The sequence below is a fragment of the Rhea americana genome, unplaced genomic scaffold (genome assembly GCF_003343005.1).
Source record: "Rhea americana isolate MKP2758 unplaced genomic scaffold, rheAme1 scaffold_240, whole genome shotgun sequence".
Classification (NCBI taxonomy): Eukaryota; Metazoa; Chordata; class Aves; order Rheiformes; family Rheidae; genus Rhea; species Rhea americana.
The window spans coordinates 1,149,347-1,167,984 of NW_028186358.1; the positions used below are offsets into that span (position 1 = coordinate 1,149,347).

Sequence of the window (18,638 nt, forward strand, 5' to 3'; positions counted from 1 at the left end):
GAGAAGCTAATTCAAGGCGGGAGCTAAAACTTTCCTGCGAAGGGACCACGAACTTCTTGCTTGGGGGCTCGAACCGGCGGCCGGACGTGCTGAAGGTGGGGAAGGTGGGCGGCGGGGCGGGGGGGTGGAGGAAAACCGAAGCGCTGGTGGTTTGTCGGTGTTGGCTGGAAGGCAGCACCCACGCGAGACCGCTCCRGCCACCGCTCGCCGCATCTCTGGCAGGGGAAAGTGGAGCTTTCCGGGTTTCGCACCCTCTCGCCACCGCTCTGGATTGTGCYCGGGGGCCCAGCTGGGGTTTGGGGGGGCCCATTGCGAGATGTACCAGAGTTTAGCCATGGCGGCTAACCCCGGCCCCCCGGCGTACGAGGGGGCAGGTGGCTTCATGCACAGTGCGGCCGCAGCGTCCCCCGTCTATGTGCCCACCACGAGGGTCACCTCGATGCTCCCCAGCCTGCCTTACCTCCAGAGCAGTGGCTCTTCCCAGCAAGGCAGCCCYGTCTCCAGCCACTCCATCTGGACTCAGCCCGGAGCCGAAAGTGCCGCTTACAACCCCGGATCTTCTCACCCGCCTGTGTCACCTCGGTTCTCCTTCTCCACCAGCACCCCCATCCCTGCCACCTCTTCCCGGGAGGCCGCGGCGGCTTACAGCAGCTCCTTGAGCCTTTCTGCTAACGGGAGGGAGCAGTACAGCAGGGGCTTCAGCAGCTCCTACTCCAGCCCTTATCCAGCTTACATGAGCCCCGAAATGGCCACAACCTGGACTTCCTCGCCCTTCGACAGCCCCATGCTACACAACCTGCAGAACAGAGGGACGCCCGGGGCCGCCAGGCATGCCAACATCGGTGAGTGTGAGCCTCCGGGCAGGGCTGGGATTGGCGGCGGAGGGTTTCACCCCGACGGCCCCTTAATTTTGCACCCCAGCGCAGGTAGGGCSAGGAGGGCTCAAGGCGTGAAGGGCAGCACGGAGGGCTTTGCTTTTTGCCAGCGCGGACTCAGTGAGGATGGGGCCATCTCCACCTGGCTCCGATATGCTCAGCCGTGCAAAATACTGGGGTCCCCACGGCGCTGTAGGTGCTCCCTGCACGTTCTTCCCTTTCTCCGCGACRCCTTGCCCGAGGAGCGGCCATTTCTAACCCCTCAAAAATTAAAATTAAAAAGTAGGTAGGCTGGCGGAGGGAGCCTGCAAGAAATTGTGCACCAAATGCCTACGCAAGGGCCTGCTCTGGATGGGAGCCGAGCATGCATATAGCTCTGCGGGCGTTTAGGGACCGTGACGGAGATGACTGTGGTATATAGGGACTACGATGCGCTGTAGGAAGCCCCTTCCCAGAGTTGCTTGAGGTGTAAAAAGGGCTCAGTAGGGATTGAAGGCACAAGTGAAATCCGGCCCATCCACCCCACATCTGCCTTTGGGTTGTTTTATGCCCTTTTATTTAATTATTTATTTATTTGGAAAGGTCAGTTAGGTGAGATGGGCTAGGAACACGGGAAAGCGAAGGGAAACGTGGCACGGGAAGGGGGAAAAGAGGCAGYAGAGAAGGTGAAAAATAAATGGAGCCACATTTATTGTAGCGTCTTTCATGAGACAACTGGCACAGCTTTGCCTTTGGGGGGACTCACAGGTGGCTGAGCTTGAATTCTAGGGTCTCTCTGCCATAAATCCCAACCCTGAACTCTGCCGCACCGATCCAGATCTCAGAGCCGACGCACTGATTTAATTAAGTGCTCCTGGTTCTACACCCAGAAATCGGCCCAAAAGGGTTAAAATGTTCCCTCTGTATTTTTTTAACAAAGGAGAAAGGGAGAAGTGGGGTGAACAGTGACATTGTGGGGGAGAGAAACGTGGGGCATTTGCAGTTCCCTAAATCCCCTTTTGTTCCACATGCTCTTTTTATGGAGATATTTGCGCTTCAGTCAGGGTCGGAGTTAAAAAATAAAACACGTCGGGAAGAAAATGACTCAGAGTTATYTGCAAATACGTTTTAAGATGCCACTTTTTAACCTGCACTTTGGAGTGTAATTTTTCCTTCTTGCATACAAAGATTTTCTTTTACTTTTATCTTTATTTAAACAAGTTACAGAAATGAAAGTCGGGTATTGGTGAAAGCCTGGCCCGTGCTGGGTCTTTTGCTTTTCTATGGACATTAGGGTTTCTTTAAAATGAGGCACAGATTTCCTTTAAGGAATAAGCTTGGGACAACCCAGCAATGCTTCTGAAAAGCATTGCAAAGGCAGAATGTGTAGGAAAACCAGGAATTATTGAACATTATTGAGAGGACAATTGCGTTTTCGTATTTGATTACCATGTAGTCTCTTCCTTGGGAAAAAAGTATCAGCCTTTTGCAAGAGTCTCAAATGGGCTCTTAATAATAAAAATGCTTRAAAATTAAATATTGCAAGTGAAGAATTTCACCTTCAGAAATATCTGGCAGTTTTTAAGGCCTAGRCTATTTTATGTCGTGATTTTGGTATCTCAAGCCGTGCGTTAAGCAGTGGTTTGTGTTGCAGGTCTCTCAAASGCATTGCGGCATTAGTGCCAAAGACCCTTTTTGTCCGAGGTCTTTTATAGCAGCAGGTAGATCAGATGCATTGAGATAACGCAGCAAATGTTAGCACCTATTTTTTACTGTTGGCAGAGAGGAAGTTTTCTAAAGCGAGGTCCTGATCCTGTTGCTGGATTCAAGGTGTTGCGTTCCATCTCCTTGCAGCGCCGAGGGAAGCACAGCATAAACTCCGGGTTTTATTTCGAGGGGTCTGATTATACCTCCGCCCTGAATGTGGAAATAGCACTTGGATTTTAAATAAAAAGTGCTGAATGGTTAAAAAARCAAACAAATAAATAAATAATTACTTCAAACAGAACCTAGCTGAAAGCTGGAGCATTCTAAATTAAATTAAAATATTAACGGGGATTTTTTTTTAAAGGCAGCTCCCCTGGCGGGTAGTTTTGTCGACRGGGGTGCTGCTGCCAGACCATTTCTGAGCTGAGAGAAGGGATCCTCTGATGAGCAAGGGTGTAAACCCTGACGGGGAGAGGCTCAGGACCACCTTAGTAACACAGCCAGGTCTGGCTCTGCAGCCGAACAAAGCCCCGACTCCTTCCTTTGACTTTCTTTGCGACCGAAGATATTTTTATTCCCTCCAAGATGAGGAATCTGTGGGTAGAAATACAGTCTCTCCTGCAAGGCTATGATAAACCAAGATAGAACTGCTTTTGCAGGGTTCTCGTTTTCCTTTAGTGATTTTGCTTCCTGGACACACTCCTACCTTTTTAAAGTGCTAATTCCAGAGTGTCATTAGGACCACTGCAATATTAAAAATATTATTTTTTAATAATTAAGATCAAGTCTATGCAGTTATAGCTCGATATACAAAGATACATAGTCTATGCAATTGTGGATGGCGTTTATTTTCCACTGAAAAGCTACGCACTAGGGAAAGGAGTTGAGACAATCTGAATTCAAAGACAATTAGAAAATGAGACTGAAAAAAATAGAGATCTTGCTTATCTAGCCAAATGATGGGAATTTTGGCCCAGGTTAAAAATTGCCAAATTTAGCTCTGTGGTATAAAATGCTGGGGAAGGCGGGTGCATAAATCACATGGGCCTGCTTGAAAAGCTTTCCTTGGTGCGAGTTCAAAATGCCTCATTTGGGCTTTTCAAGGTACATTTGGTGAGTGATTTCATACCCTGAAGGGCAGGATCAGACCCTGGGGCTGAGGCCATGAACTTGCTCCAGGCATTCGCTTAGACAGGGTTATAATGAATTCCYGACTTAATGATGCATGAAAAGAGCCCGCTGTAAAGTCTCCTTCCAGGAGCCTTCCCTGCCAGTGCCAAAAGCYGTCTGCTTCGCGAGCGTTGTCTTGAAACGTGTCCCAAAATCAGCGCAGACGGGCGACGTGCCCCTTCCCCCCTTTGCCAGGTAGGAGGGAGTGTGGATTGAGGGAATCCACATCGGCTCAGGAGAGGGGAATCAGCCCCAGCCTGGCCCTGCCGGCAAGGGATGCCCCTTGGAAAGGCTATTGTATGCTGAGGATGGAGGGCYGGATCCTGCTTTTCCATCCCCACCCGGCACGGTTTTGCGCTGGTGCAAACGTCGGGAAAGCAGAAGGTTTGCTGCTGCTGCTGCCGCCGYGGGATCACGACGAGGAGGAATTGTGTCGAGCTGGTTGGGAGTCGTTCAGGGCTCAGGTTTGTGGGCATTTCTATCTGGCTTCTCCTCGCGAGGGTAAGTCGAAGTCAGGGTCCCCGAAAAGCTGCGATTTGAACACAGCAGCAGCAGCTGGAAAGATCAAAGCGCTGAGCAGACAAGGCTCAGTAGGAAAACGTCTTCTCTACTGCTGSTGGGGGAGAAAAGGGCGGTGCAGGGGGAGATTTTGAACCAGATCTGAAGTTTTCCCATAGGGATGCTAAGAGATTTGCCCTGTAGCATCCCCCGGGCTGGCGTTCCCGGTGACTCATCCGCATTTGTTACAATCCTCTGCCCTACAAACAGCCCCAGATCATTCCCCACACACCGCACACCTAAGGGCAAGGTAGCTACTCCGTGCGGCGCGGCTGCTCCAGGAGCAGATGCCCCAAGGACACGTTCTGAAATGCATCTCCGGGTAGACCAGAGCTTTCTCTGCTGTCGTCGCGATGGGGCTGGAGGATATTTCTGTGTTTTGCACGTGCGCTTAAAGGGTGAAACGCTCAGGGTCCGGGGGAAGGAAAGCAGTCCCAGGATGCTCCGCTCCTGCCTCGTTTCCTGTTTGCAGAAAGCGCCGTTAGGGCAAACGCGTGGTTCACAGCCCTCGTTTTCCAAAATTAGAATCAACTGTTGCATGACTGACTCCTGTCCCGGGGGCCAAGGACTGAAGTCACCGGGTCTGGTCCGTCACGGCTTTCCACAGGCCCTTCCAGAGACCCATCAAGCCCCGATTTAGAAGCGGCCGCATTTCTCGCCTCCCGTCCGCCGGCGGGGAGGTTGGCCCGCGGCTTTGTTCCTCCGTGGATTTAAAACTGCCTTCTGCTTTCCAGCCTAATTTAATTGTCACCAGCCAACCTCGTCCTGCCCCCTTTCCCCACCAGCTCCGATCCCTCTGGAGGACTCCTGAGAGCGAACGGGCTAGAGCTGAGGGATCCGATCCTGGCGCCATTGGCGTTTTTGGGGCAAAACCCGTAGAATCACGGCATGGCAATGCAAGATCTAACTCAAATACGCGACYGTCTTTTACCCTCGGAAAAAACTCCGAGAATGCATTTTAAATTGTAAACAAAGCAGCTAGAATAAAAATGTGATCAACAGTACTATATCATCATTGCTAACAATACAATACCTTTACTGATGACTAAATTTTATCCCCTATTACTCACTACAAATGTGAAACATTACATAAAACAGTTATCGTGCAGTATATAATATATTACAAATGTTCTTTTTTTTGTAAAACAGTAATATATATTTAAAGTAATGGATAGTGGCATTGAATCTAAGGCCTTATTAAGTAAGGATTAATTATTTTTTCTTCTCTGCATATATATGCATGCGCGTGTCTTTACTCCTACAACAATAACAGCATTTTTTTTAGTTTAAGAGGACAGCCTGAATTTTGCTTTCTCTATGTTTTTGCTTTCTCTATATTTATGTCYATCGGTTTGGGGAAAAGAGGCTAAATCCTTGGAAAGAGATGCGTGTTTATCAGGCGGTGTTTACCAGAGGAAATTGGACCCGATCCTGTTGTCTCTGTGCTCTTCTGATGATGGAGAAATCTTGGCTTGGCAGGCAGAGAGGTGCTTCCCAAGCTGGTTATCCTGAAGGGAGCTGGCTATTTGGAACGGGCAAAATATCTGACTCTCGATGGTTGTAAAATTAAGGATGCTTTAAAACAGATGCTACTAAAAAAAAAAAAAAAGAAAGCAACAAACCTCAAATAAAACTCCAGATCGGGTGAAAATGTAGCAGAGGTTCAGTAAAACTAGCAAGCTTTTGTGCCTGAGGTTGGCAGCCTGTTGCCGTAGGGGGGATGTGTGCGGTGGCTGTTCAAACTAAAGGAGAAAAACCCCCATCTTGAGGAAAATACAGTAACAATAATAAAAAAAAAATCCTTGAAAACTCCAGCGCAGGCAGCGAGTTCTGCTGATGCATCGCCCCGAAACCTGCAGAAACCATGTTTCTCATCGGCACAGGGCTCTGGATTGAAATTTTCGCTCCTTGATACTGGCAGAGCTCCCCGCTGGAGCTTGGCTCGTGCAGGAGGAACGAGGGTGCAAATGCACCTTTTTTTCTTGGGCTGGTGTAGGTTTTGTCCCCCAATTCCCTGCCACGCATACCAGTCTGGCACAGCCTTCCTTCCCTACAATTTCCCTATTAAAAAAAAAAAAAAAAAAAGATGGAGAAACATGGCACTCGAGAATCTCCCCTCGCTTTGAAATGGTCCCTTTGGGCACTGGGGAGAGGAGGGTGGAAGCGGCCGAAAGTTTGGCGTGGAACACGGCTTTTGAGATCCTTTTATACAAAACCCACAGGACGYGTCTGCCTTCCCTTTGGGGGTCACTGCTAGCTGTGAAACCAGCTGCTGARGTGCGTGCAGAGCACAGACCGTGGGCTTAAATCAGCCAGTTTTGCCCACTTTCAGAGGGCAGAGCCCGAAATGCCCGTTCCTGCCGCCACGGCCGCGTCGGCCAGCGTTGCGGCGACGTGTGATCCCCAGCTAACGCAACCGCGCTGACAAAACCCCTCCGCTAAAATGATAAAGTTGAGCTGTTAACCGGCATGACTTGTTTTTTTGGGGGGATATGTTTTGTTATGCCTGTCGAATTGCAGAAAGGGAGACTTGCTGTTTGGATACGCCAGATTCACCGTCTCCTCCAAAATATTCATCTTGTAGAAGGGTCTTTAGTTCACGTCACCTTCTGACTGTATGGCAGGAAGGTGTAAATAAGCCTTTTGCATGTGATTGTGAAATGCTGCTGAAATAATCAGGAAAAATTGTGAGAACTTGTTCTTAAATCCAAATTTTAAACAAATTATAAAAGCAAACTTTATCATAAGGTTGAATTGAGATCTTCTTATTTTGAGGGTGAAAAAAACCTTTTGGGACAAATTTACCTTACAACTGCGTGTTAAACATCCTGACGGTGAAATAGTAAAATTGCTCTAAAGTTAACAAGTCTTTGTYGGATGACTAGTCATGGTATTTCATCCTAGCAGTAAATACATTTGTAATGACAAATTAAAAACAATTATCTGCCATTCCAGAGCAGCGAGATCTTTCTACATAGGTGCTTATACGTGCATCACAGTAGTTGAAAAAAATTCAATCATCCTCGCCTTGCCAGTGATTGGTACAATTGGTATTAAAATCTCTTTTGAAACTCTTGAATTTCTGCTATTAAAAATTGCTGCAACTCCTGTGATAGCAGGACTTGGCTTTTCTTTGCAGTGGGACGGTATTTTGGGTGGTCAGTTGTTGCTTGCAAAATCGGGGCCGCGCGTGGTGTTCTTCGGAAAGTCAGAGCGCGGATTTAGAAGCCCTYGCGGCAGAGCCAAATTCACAGCATTTGCCTTGTTATTTCACTTTTTTAAATGCTCAGTGCACTTGGTTATGATTTTTCTTTAAATACAATAACATGGAGCTGGATTTTSTCATCCAAAAAACACAGGCAGCTGGACCCTCGGTAGAGAGCCAGCCGGCTGCACTAGGAAAGAAGATCTGGGCAGAAATTTTCAAAGTTGGATGTAGATCTGACCCCGTCATCAGCTTTGAAATGTTTCAGCTTTTCTGATTTTAACAAGGCTTGGATTTTAAAGCCAAGTTGGGATAGTGTCAAATAGCAGCAAAAATAATATTTTTCCAAAGTTGCCCACTGTGTTTTTTTTTTTCCTGGTTATTTATCTGCACACTTTTCGTTAATTCGCTTTGGCCTGTCTGTGCACCTAAAGCTCCTGTAGGATTTGCCGTCTGGCTAAGGGACCAAAGCTGTGTCCTTCTTACATCTCTCTCTTACTGAAATAACTTTTAATGGATAAATATTAAAAAAAAATCCATCTTGGATGGAAAATGGAGCCGATGCAGAATCAGGCCCACACAAGAACCTTCCATAGGGAAGACATGTAGGAAAGAAATGCAGCCCCTTGCAAACTAAATGGAGATCTACAGCTTCCCTCTGGTAGGTGAATATCTGATTGCACAAGGAAGCTCTCAAAAAAGCCAGAATGTCTTTTTTTTTTCTTTCTTTTTTTGGAAAGTGGCCACCGGGTTTATCAGTCGCAGCATAAAGAGATTTGCTTTTTTTTATTTATTTTTAGTGACCGGTAAAGCTGGTGATCTCCTTATCAGAGCCAGCTGGGCTTGAATAGCTAGCGCTGGTTTTGGRGGGAGTTGGAAACTCCATTTGTTCATAGAGGAGGGAAAAATAATTCATGGAAAGTAAAGGAAAAGCAACAGCTTTCCACTGGCTGYGGAGGCAGGGAAAGGCCAGCCAGATCAGAGAACCGGCGGGGCTGCTCGCTCGTCTCCACCAGGGACTGGTACTAGACACTTCTGAATCCTGGATAACAAAATAGCTGCATGGAAATGTTTCCTCCTAATCCCCAGGAATTAGGTTGGTGTCTGTCGGGGAGCATTTCAGGAGAGGTCCTGCAGTGGGATGCTGCTGCCTGCCCTTGTTCTCGCTCTCCCTCCCAAGACGCTGCAGAGCTTTCTGTATGGCCCAGTTGATGTTTATAGCCATAATGCCGTGTTTATGGTGTGCCGGCGTATGGGACTGTGTGCCTGTTGCTGTACGAATACCAAGCCGTCAGACACTTCTAAAAGGTTAAAATCTGAGTACAGCAGAAGAGATGGTAGGCAGAGGTGGAGCGGTCTAGGAAAAGGAGACAACGGCATTCCCACTAAGTTCTTTCTTTCTGCTAGTTCTTTRTTTTTGATAGCTTCTGCTTGCATGATGCTTGTCTGCTGTGTCTATTATAGGGAATAAAATGGGCCCTGGACTGTCCTGTGGCCTTGAAGGCAGATGGGATAATGTGGCATCTACGTAGCTCCGGGAGCTGGTGGCCTTGCCTCTGCTGCCCTTGGGGAACAGCTGTGGCTGGGCGTGTGCCCTGGCCTTTTGGGCCAGCACAAATGGGTCTTTGAGGCTCCAGCACTTTTGGAGGCATCTCCTTCTTGTCTATCCCTTAGCTGTACACCTCCAGCGGCTACTGGCCCTTGTGCTTTGGTGTGCCTTGGGTTTCCTTCAAGCTCTAGCTTCTGGAGTCATGTTATCACACATATATATATCTGTTTTTGTGGAAAGGGAAGGAAAACAGCTTTTCTGGACAAGAGGAAAGCTGGGAAACTCTGATTCCTAAATGTTCAAACTCCATGAGAGGCATAAAAATAACCTATCATTTATTATTTTAAATTCTGTGAGTTTCTAAGCCAAATCCTTGGGTTTGGAAGCTAGAGAGCCATCATGCAGGGGTTGCAGTGTTGGAGCTGTAAAAAAAACAGCTAGGAGGTGAGCCCCAGACATCAGGACTCCTCTGAATGATATGTTTGGCCCCAGATGTCTGAGATTATTTCAGGAAGTGAGCACTGGTCCCAGGAGTTGGCTGCCCAGGGGACACGCTGCTGGGAAGGACGCTGAGTTGGGACATGCCATTGTGGAGCTTGAGGAAGGCAGCTGGCTTGGTGGGGGCCCCTTATGCTCCCTGGGGCTGGAGGGATGCCCTGCGGTCCTGGAACCTGAGCAGGACTGAAGGTTTTCTCACAGGCTTCCCATACTCATTTCTCATGTCTCAAGAGCGATGGGGTTGATCTTCAATTCTGAGATTTACCCTGACTGTGTGGATGCGAAGATCAGGCCTGGAAGGTTTTTCCTGTTCCCAGCACAAAGAGGACCATAAGCAAAAGCCAGAGCAGCTCTCTTGGGTGGAGTAATACCAGTCATGCCCCCTTTTCTTTTGCTCCCAGCCAGGGAAGAGCATGGTTAGCTGCATGCCTCTTTGCCTCCCCTCCCAGCCATTTATATTTCTAAACCAACATCCAGTCAGACTCTGTCACCTCCCTTCATGCAAAATCAATAACAACGGGTGAGCAGGTTAATTATAATCACAGAATAAACGCTGCAGTCTCAAAGTTCACTCAACTTTAGCAGCGTTTCAAAATGAGTGGACAATGCCAAGAAACTTTCATTGATTCCTCCAGGGCAGGTGTCGGAGTTTGAACCTGTCCCCAAGCTGATCTGATTCAAGACTACTCAATTTTCTTCCTTATCTCGACTTTCGCCTATCTTATAATGTCTGTTATTTTAGATAAAAAGTCCAATCAATTGAGTTAGAAAAACTGCAAGTTATAGGTTGCCCTGATAAGTTTGGTACCTGCCGCTTTATTGGCCTGGGCTGCAGTTTCTGTGCTTGTTGAGATCTAAACTGACCTTTTCAGATACTTTATCAGTGGCTGGGAGAATCACTCTGTCCTCCTGCCCCCCTTGGGGATAGAGTTAACTTATTGTTCAGAATAGCTAATAAAACAGGAAAAAAAAATGGCCAGTTGTTAGACATACCAACTGTACTGTGCAACATGATGCACTGTAGTAAACACCTTTCTGTTTGTTTCTGGTTGCCTTCCTGYACATAAACCAGAATTTGGTCTAACTTACTTTGGTGTAACTCCTCTCTCTGGAGTCTCTGAATGGTGTTTGCTGGCATAGCAGCTCAGAATTGGATTCAGAGTTTATWTTTAAACTCATGAACTAAAGAAAACCAGGGCATGGGGCTTGAATATATGCATAATTGTCAATATAGTTTAATGCCCTCAAGTTCAGAGATGGCATTTAGGCACATGGAGCTAAATACARCCTACATATTCCTATACATCATATATACATATGCTATATATATGTATATCTATATATCTGTTATGTATGTATGTGTGTGTATAAATAAATATTTATACATTTTTGTATATATAGTTCTACACAGCTATGTTCTACATAGAAACAGAATAATAATTCTACTAGMAGAAGCAAAGAGAATTGATTTGAGATGACTCCTAGTTTGGTAAAATACCATTCCTTCTTAAGGACACAATATATGCATATATAGGTACATATATATGTACATATATATTTTAAAAGTATACACACACATACACATATACAAATTGTAATAATAATAAAAATATCATATCTTTTTTGTATTTCTTCAAGCAATATTTCACCCATTTGTCTTGGGTAAATATCTTTCCCTCTGATCTGCATCACTCTGAGTCCAATCCCCCACCCTCCTGAATTTCTAGAGTCCCAGAATTGCAGAAATGCTGGTTAGAAGGGACATCCACAGATCTCTAGTCCAGCATCCTGGACTATTGCCAACACTAGATGAGGTCAGCCATGGCTTTTTCTAACTGAAGCTTAGAAACTCCCAGAGATGGAGATTCCTCCACCTTTCTAGGTATCCAATCCGGTGCTGCACCACTTCCTAAGATAAAAGGTTTTCCTAGTGCTCAGCCTGCAGTTTGTACTATTGGCCCTTGTCGTGTCATCTCCCGGCACCAAGAAGAGTTTGGCCCTGTTGTCTAAATATATCTTGCTAGTTTCTCCCTGAAGTCTTTGCAACGATCCCAAACATCATGAGTTTCCTGAGCCCAGAGCTGGCACTGGCTTTGGTCCATTTGGGCATTTGATGGTCCTCTGATCACTCATCTCTCAAACCAACTCTGTACATGGGTAAGATACCACATCTGTATTCAACAGTGGTTTCTCCATCTTACACAGAGCATGTAGCCAAGAGAAGGTATGCAACCTTCTTCTTCTGCTTTGATGGCTTCAGACGAAACTGGGCACCCAAGACATGTTGGCTCAACTCCCACCTTTTCCTCCGAATTGCCCCCATGATGGGCAGGAGTATGAAACCTTGGGTAGGTGTAGAGAGACAGATGCCAGGGACTGGTATAGGCAGGCAGACAGATGYTGTGGGAGGATCAGGACACATGGATACAAATCATTGGGATTACTATGGCTTAAGGAGTTACAGTCCATCAGCTGCATTGCAGTAGCCTAGGACAGCCAAGAGCACACAAAGGATATATCATGTGTAATGATGGCACATTGAAATGGTGCCAGCTCCCAGGCACAGAAACTTGACAGACCACACTCTGCAGTCATTAGCATGGTCGCYGGCAGAGTCTGCACTCAGACCAGCCCACCCTGACCCAAGTATTTCCCAGTGAAAGTCCCAGGAAGCAACTTGGTTGTGATCACTGTAGTTTGGAGGCTAAAAGTGTCTGAATGCGGCCAGAATCCACTTGCTGGGCTTAGGGTCAGAGAATATGCCCCAGTTCACCCGATAACTAGTAGCCATAAGGCCAGTTCCCATGGCTCAGCTGCAGAGCAGTTGGCATGCCTCCATAGCACATCTGCTTGTGGTCCCCTGTGGGTACATCAAACATGACTGCTTGTGTCTAAGATGATTCATTGCCTCTGCCCAACTCAGAGACAGTTGCCCAGGTGGGATCACAGCATTAGAAATCCCAATTTTTTTTTGGCTATGATTTTCCACATTTCTTTCTGTAGCCCTTTCCCCTGTTGTCATCACAAGAGAACCTCTGCGAGGGTATCTCCATTTGGAGACAAGATGCACTTCAGAGAGGAAAATGCTGTTGCTGCTTTTCCTTTGTCAAATGAGAGAAAGACCAGTTCCAGGTCCCTGCTGCCAAACAGACCTCTGTGTGTGGATGGCCTCTTCCTGGCTATGCCCTGGGCTCTCCATGCTAATCTGAGATTTGTTAAAAAATATTTGGACAGTCAGTAAGTAGAGGAATCTCCTGTTTATCAGAAGAGTCTCAGATATTTATGAGGGTAAGAATTGAAAGTATGAGTAAGAAAGGGGAGGTCATCTTGGTGGGTGGGATCAGGTCTGCAGCCCAGAAAAAAGAAAGCAGACCTTGGAGTTCACTTAAGTACATCTTTTCAGTCAGAAGTTGCTCTAGAATGCATTGCCATCAAAGGGATGGCTGGCAAGCAATACAACCAAAGGCAAGATTTCCTGCGTTTTTGGAGGGTAAGCTTTCAGCAAGGTCTGTTCCTTGATCCAATATATCACATAGTCTCATGACTGCCAGTGCCAACAGCCACTGATGCGGCTGCAGTAAGTGGCTAGATGGGTGGGGAGAACAAATGGGTCTATGGGTCTGCCTCTTCTGACTGTAACTTGGGGTTGTGCCAGATTAGGGGACTGGGATCACTGTGGTGTAAGACTCTTGCTGTGTCTTTGGYCAGCTTGTCATCACAACTGCCCCTGACTTGTAGTGTATGTATGTAAGTAACTTCTTATGTGTGACCGCTCTTCTTGGGGAGCATGAGAAAAGGATGGCATGTGCCTAAAGTAGTATGAGAAATGCTGGTCAGAATCTTATTCCTTGTAAAGATACAGGCCACTACATCCTCAGGTGTGTTTGTAKCCTTCTTCCTGGATAGTAAACTACGTACYTTGTAGATGTGGGTCATGGTACTTCAGTGTGTGGGTAGACAATCTCCCCATTCAGCTCTGGTTCAACCGCTAGGCTTGATAGTTTGGGGCTTGGTGGTTCAAGTGTACTGGAAGCTGTTTTGGCATTTCCAGTGACCAGGTTGACCACTCCCTCGGTACTATCTCCTGCCACTTCTCAAGATCACATGCTAAAGCAACCCCACAGCACTGGGTTGGATGTTYTCTACCTTCCCTTGCAGTGGCTATGTGGCCTCAGGCTCTCTCATCATGCCTTGCTMTGAGCACAGTCTCTCTGTAAGGTGCTTGGGTGAAATAATGTAGCACCTTAGTACTTTGATGCAGTTCGTCTGAATTTGCTTTAGAAGAATCAAGCCCATTTCCACCCATTCTGCTGCCATCCACTGCTGGTCTTTGCATATATAACTGAGGCTTTTGAAAGTTTTCTAATTGTCTCCCTTCAGTGAGGCACAGAAGAGCCTTCTTACCCTCCCCATGGAAGAAGAATGGTGTCATAGGGAGATGAAATGACTTGCTCAGGGAAAGCTTATTGCAAAACTAAGACTGAACTCAAATCCAGGATCAGGATTTGGCCAATCTCTCTGTCACGTCCCTCTTGCACACCTGTTTCCATGATCTCAGCCAGTCTCTTGGCTGCTTTTGCCTCTACTGTCCTTCAAACTGGGGAAAACAAACCCATGAAGACAAAGAATATGCTTGGCTGTTGGCAATGGCGTGTGCTGTTGGCCTTGGATTGCTGCTGGCAGAACAGGAGCAGGGGAGGGGCGCAATGTTCCCTTTGCCTTGATGTGAAACACTGGCCTGGAGGGGATTGCACAGGAACAGTCTTAACAGGGCATTTTATGAGGTAAGAAGAAAACAGATTTCTTTGCCTTTTCAAAGTGGCATGCAGCTCAGCGAGACWGTAGGTTAAATGTTTCCTAAACAATGAACTATGGGCTTTAGGTTTGCAGTGGGAAAGCTGCTTGACTGCTTGACCTGACAAGCCAACCGAGTAACTAACCATTTTTTCCCACTATAGATGTCATCTGATGTRTCAGAGGAAACCAGAATAGCATCAAACCATTTCTGTGAAGCTATCATAATGATGCCTTCAGTTAAAAGTGGGAAATTTATCCCCCTGCAGATCAAAATCATACAGGTGATGTCTTCTGTTCATCTGATCGCAGGAGAGTGGAGAACTGCATTCCCACCAGCAGCTAATTCACTGACTATTCAAACAGGCATTGTCCTGCTCTCCTGTTACTAATGATGTACCTAGGTCCCATTAGCCTCTAAAAAAATKGGGTCACTGAATCACAGAACGGTTGTGGTTGGAAGGGACATCTGGAGATCATCTAGTGCAATACCCCTGCTCAAGCGGGGTCACCTAGAATGTATGTTCTGCATGAATTGTCCTCAAGTTCTGTCAGAAGGGGAAATAGGCAGAGAAAAGGGAAAGAAAAGCAAAGCCAAGGGACAGAACCTGTCTTTACAGAAATGTCTTCAGCTCCAGTAGGCAATGGGTGAAATATGGGGCATTTCTGATCTCAGTGTGCATTTCAAGTTGATGATGTCACCATCAAAAAAGGAAAGACTCACAGACATATTTCTCTTGGCTGTAGATCTTTCCAAGGCATACATTAGGCTCTTTTATTTCCCTGCCTTTTCTACTTTTGTCCTTCTCCTTGTTTTTTGCTGCCTTATGTTTTGTTTTCTAGTTTAGCCCTGCTCTGCCATAGTACTGGAACAACCAACACTTAAAACTGTTATGATTTGACTAGAAACCTTTTAATATTTGGTGGAGTTTTCCCCTTAAGTTTCTGCCCCTGGTATCATGCAATTTATGGAAGAATCTCAACTATTTTAAAAGAAAGAAAAGATGTGACTTTCAGCTCCAGTAGCTGCAGCAAACCACTTATCAAAGGATAAACTGAAGGYGTGAACAGTAAGAAGGGTTTGTAATTGTCACTTTTTATTACCTTAGGATTTTGGAGACAACTTGGGATATGGGATGCCCAGACAAACCACCTTGAGCAGCTGGGAATGGTAAATCTCATTTCCCCCTGCCCTGCTGTTTTGGCTCTCCCTTGCAGAAGGAGGTGATGGTGTCTTGGGACCCTCTCAGCCCTTGGTGTGCCCATGTGTTGGAGAGGCCAATGTCCTTTGTTTCAGATGCGAGTACTCCTGAGAGTCCATTTGGGATTCATGTATACACAGGAACGTGTCTCTCACCTCTTATCATAACAAATTGTTTTAGGAAACTGTTTCTCCACAGGGAGAACTACTCTCAAGTTCTGTTTAGAGCCTGTAAGTGCCTGGCTGTGTTTGAAAGACAGCTTCTCCTTTGCTGAGTTCCTTCACTCAGTTGAGAAGACACTTCTTCAGGGGGAAATGTTGATATTAAATATCTCTACAGTTGTAAACAAAAYTGCAGTGCTGTATTAATGGAAGTCGCTTTCTGTCCAGCAAACAGAGAGAGCGAGTGAAGGCAGGAGGGGACTGGAAGGCAGAAGAAGTGAGACAACCTTGTTTCTCATACATGAATAACTGAGACTGACCCAGTTCAGGGCAGGGAAGGCTCTTTGTTCCCTTCCAGAGGCTGGTTTGGCAAAAGAAACTTATAAATTGGCTGCTGGCTCTGAACTGAAGGACTCAATCTCTGTATCAGAGGTGCTTCTATTGTTATCATATTTGTGGGTCCCAAATGCTCAGGCTTACTCATTCAGGATGATCTCTTCAAGGCCAACAAATTTAAGATTATTAAAGGAAAGTCCCCATAATGCAGAAGGTCTGGACTTAGGAATGGGTGCATTGACAAGCTGGCACCWTTGCAGTTTGCAAAGGTGTGGGAAGAGAATTTTAGCAGAATYCAGAAAGGGGAGTTCAAGTCTTCCTTCAGACTCAAGCCCTGGCCAACCTTCTTCTGGTCCGCGGTTGACCTGACTGCAAGGTGGTCTCTGATCCTCCTGGTTGGGAAGGCAACCAGGTAGCCAGGCTTGAGACTGGTCCCCATGGCCACAGATTTTGCCATGCGCTAGTCATGTTGGAATTGTGCCGATAGGTGTGGGCTCACTGGTGGCCTTCAGATCCATTTGATTGTTGAGCCTTGCATTATTCTTCCCAACTGATCTCTGTGGACCTGGCCAGTGATGTAAAGGACCACTCTCAATGACTAAAGGCCATGAAGGGCCATATCCAAGAAGCTTTTTTGTCGGCTAGGTGCCAGTGCTTCCTTTGGGAGTTGTTCCTGACTCCCTGGAGACTGAATGTCCCCTTGTGGAAAGTATTTCTGAAATGAATGTGCTCAAGGCCTCACCCAAGATTTGGAAACTTATACAACACACAGGTGACATTTCCTGCCCTGGGGACCTTGCAGTCCACAAAAACAGGAGCTAGGAGGAGAAGATCTCCTTTTACACAGTGAGCTGATGACCAGGACASGGCAAGGACCTACACCATCTTCTCCACAAACCAGGTCCTTCAGCGTGACTTCATGATGTGTTCTCATGTGAGAGGCTTAATGGTATTCGTGAAGGATTAAGTTGAAAGTCATTAGCATTAGTCAGCATCAGACCCAGGGACTTAATCCATAAAAAGAAGGACTGATCAAAAGACTGATACTATCTAAGATAAGGGCTGGGCAAAGTCATTCAGGGGAGCTGTATGTTCAAAGAGGAGCATGAGATCATTTAGTGCGGTGAAGTAAGTTGTTCCAGCTGAGGCCCTGTTTCCTGCTTAGCCTAACTGACAAATAATATCATTTCCTCAACCCTGTCTTAGTGCTGGCCATACCTGGCCTTGGGAGAAGGAGTATATCTTCCCCGATGTACCTCCCAGCAGAAAGGCTATTAAAGAGATCACTAGACGGACCCATAAATCTCCATTATCACGGCTTCTGCGCCGTGAAACGGAAATTGTTGCCTTGAGTGGGACTGGGGGAGCCTTTCCTTCCACTCCCATTGTTCAGGGTCCCTCAGGGAGCTGTTCGGGCAATTTGCTGYCTGAATAAATGTTTCCTTTCTCGACTGCTAGTGGAACGTAAGGGAAAGAATAAGTGTCAAGGGATCTCATAATGCTGGGATTTAGAGCTCCAGCCCTGAGATGGAAGCCAAAAAAGCACTTTGCTACTATTCCCGGGGAGTCTCCAGTCACGCTTTAATCCCTACTATTAGTAACAAGGGTAAATTAAACAATCAGTGCACTTGAAATTCAGCAACTTCCATGCCTGGTATAGTTGGGTGTGCTGGTGGTTCATGGTTACTCTGGGCTCTGAGCATGACAATGAGCTCATCTCAGCGTGGACCTTGGAKATATTGCTACCTTCTGATGAGTGCCCAGACATGGAAAGGTAGCTTCAGTCCCAGTTATAACCCTGGGGGAAGAAGGCAGGCTATGGCCCAGATCTTCAAAAGTGAGCAGCATCTGGGTTTCCTAGGTCTGGAATACTGGCTATGCTCATGTCAGATTTCACATAGCCCACATGGCTCAGGAGACCCTTGCCCAATTCCTAACCTGGCCCTTGTAGACTTTGGTTGCTCAGTTTTTCTATACCAAGTTGTCCGAAGCATAGTTGCTCAGTACTGAAGGGATTAAATCTCAGGCTCTTTGGGAAAGATTGGCAGAAATCTGAAGCAGACACAAAATTAGAATTTGTGCCTCTTGCAGTCTTTTGGGTCAGGGTAAGACAAACTGTAAGGCAGGGGAGGAGATAGGTGTAGTGTGCTGTTATAGTCTGTAGGGCCTGAGCAGAAGTGACAGGGATGTGAAGGGATGTGAAGCCAAGCTGCAGCTGTTAGGGTGATACTTTCTCATTATCTTATAGATCCCCAACTTTTCAAGWGCATCTGGGATTGTCTCAGCTGTGTGGCCAGAAGGTCAGGTCAGAAAGTGACTTGGTGACTTCAACACTGAGTTTAGTGATGCTTTGAAATTAGAGCACCTCTTATTAGAAATAATTAAAGTCCYTTGTCTTCCATTTCTCCATTAGTGCCAAAATGAGCGGTCTTTTCATTCACTAAAGGGCATGCATTAAGCTTAAGTCGTCTTCTCTGAGAGAAGACACTTACTTTATCTAGCAGTGTCTAAGACACGTCCTTCTAGAGAGCATCTTTGTTAAAAGGAATTTACTGCCATCAAGCACACCCTGAAGTAGGAGAGAATATTTTTCCTTCAGGTGAG

General features: G+C 46.4%; 1 protein-coding gene across 2 annotated transcripts in view; it reads left to right on the plus strand.

Annotated features, from left to right (window-relative positions):
• Positions 1 to 120: 120 nt before the first annotated feature.
• Positions 121 to 18,638, plus strand: part of GATA4 (GATA binding protein 4) — a 29,716-nt gene continuing 11,198 nt past the window's right edge. For both annotated transcript variants that reach the window (XM_085306512.1, XM_085306513.1), the window contains exon 1: positions 121 to 842. In XM_085306512.1, the coding sequence (XP_085162638.1) occupies positions 317 to 842 (526 nt within the window). In that variant the 5' untranslated portion in view covers positions 121 to 316. The remainder of the gene's footprint in view (positions 843 to 18,638) is intronic.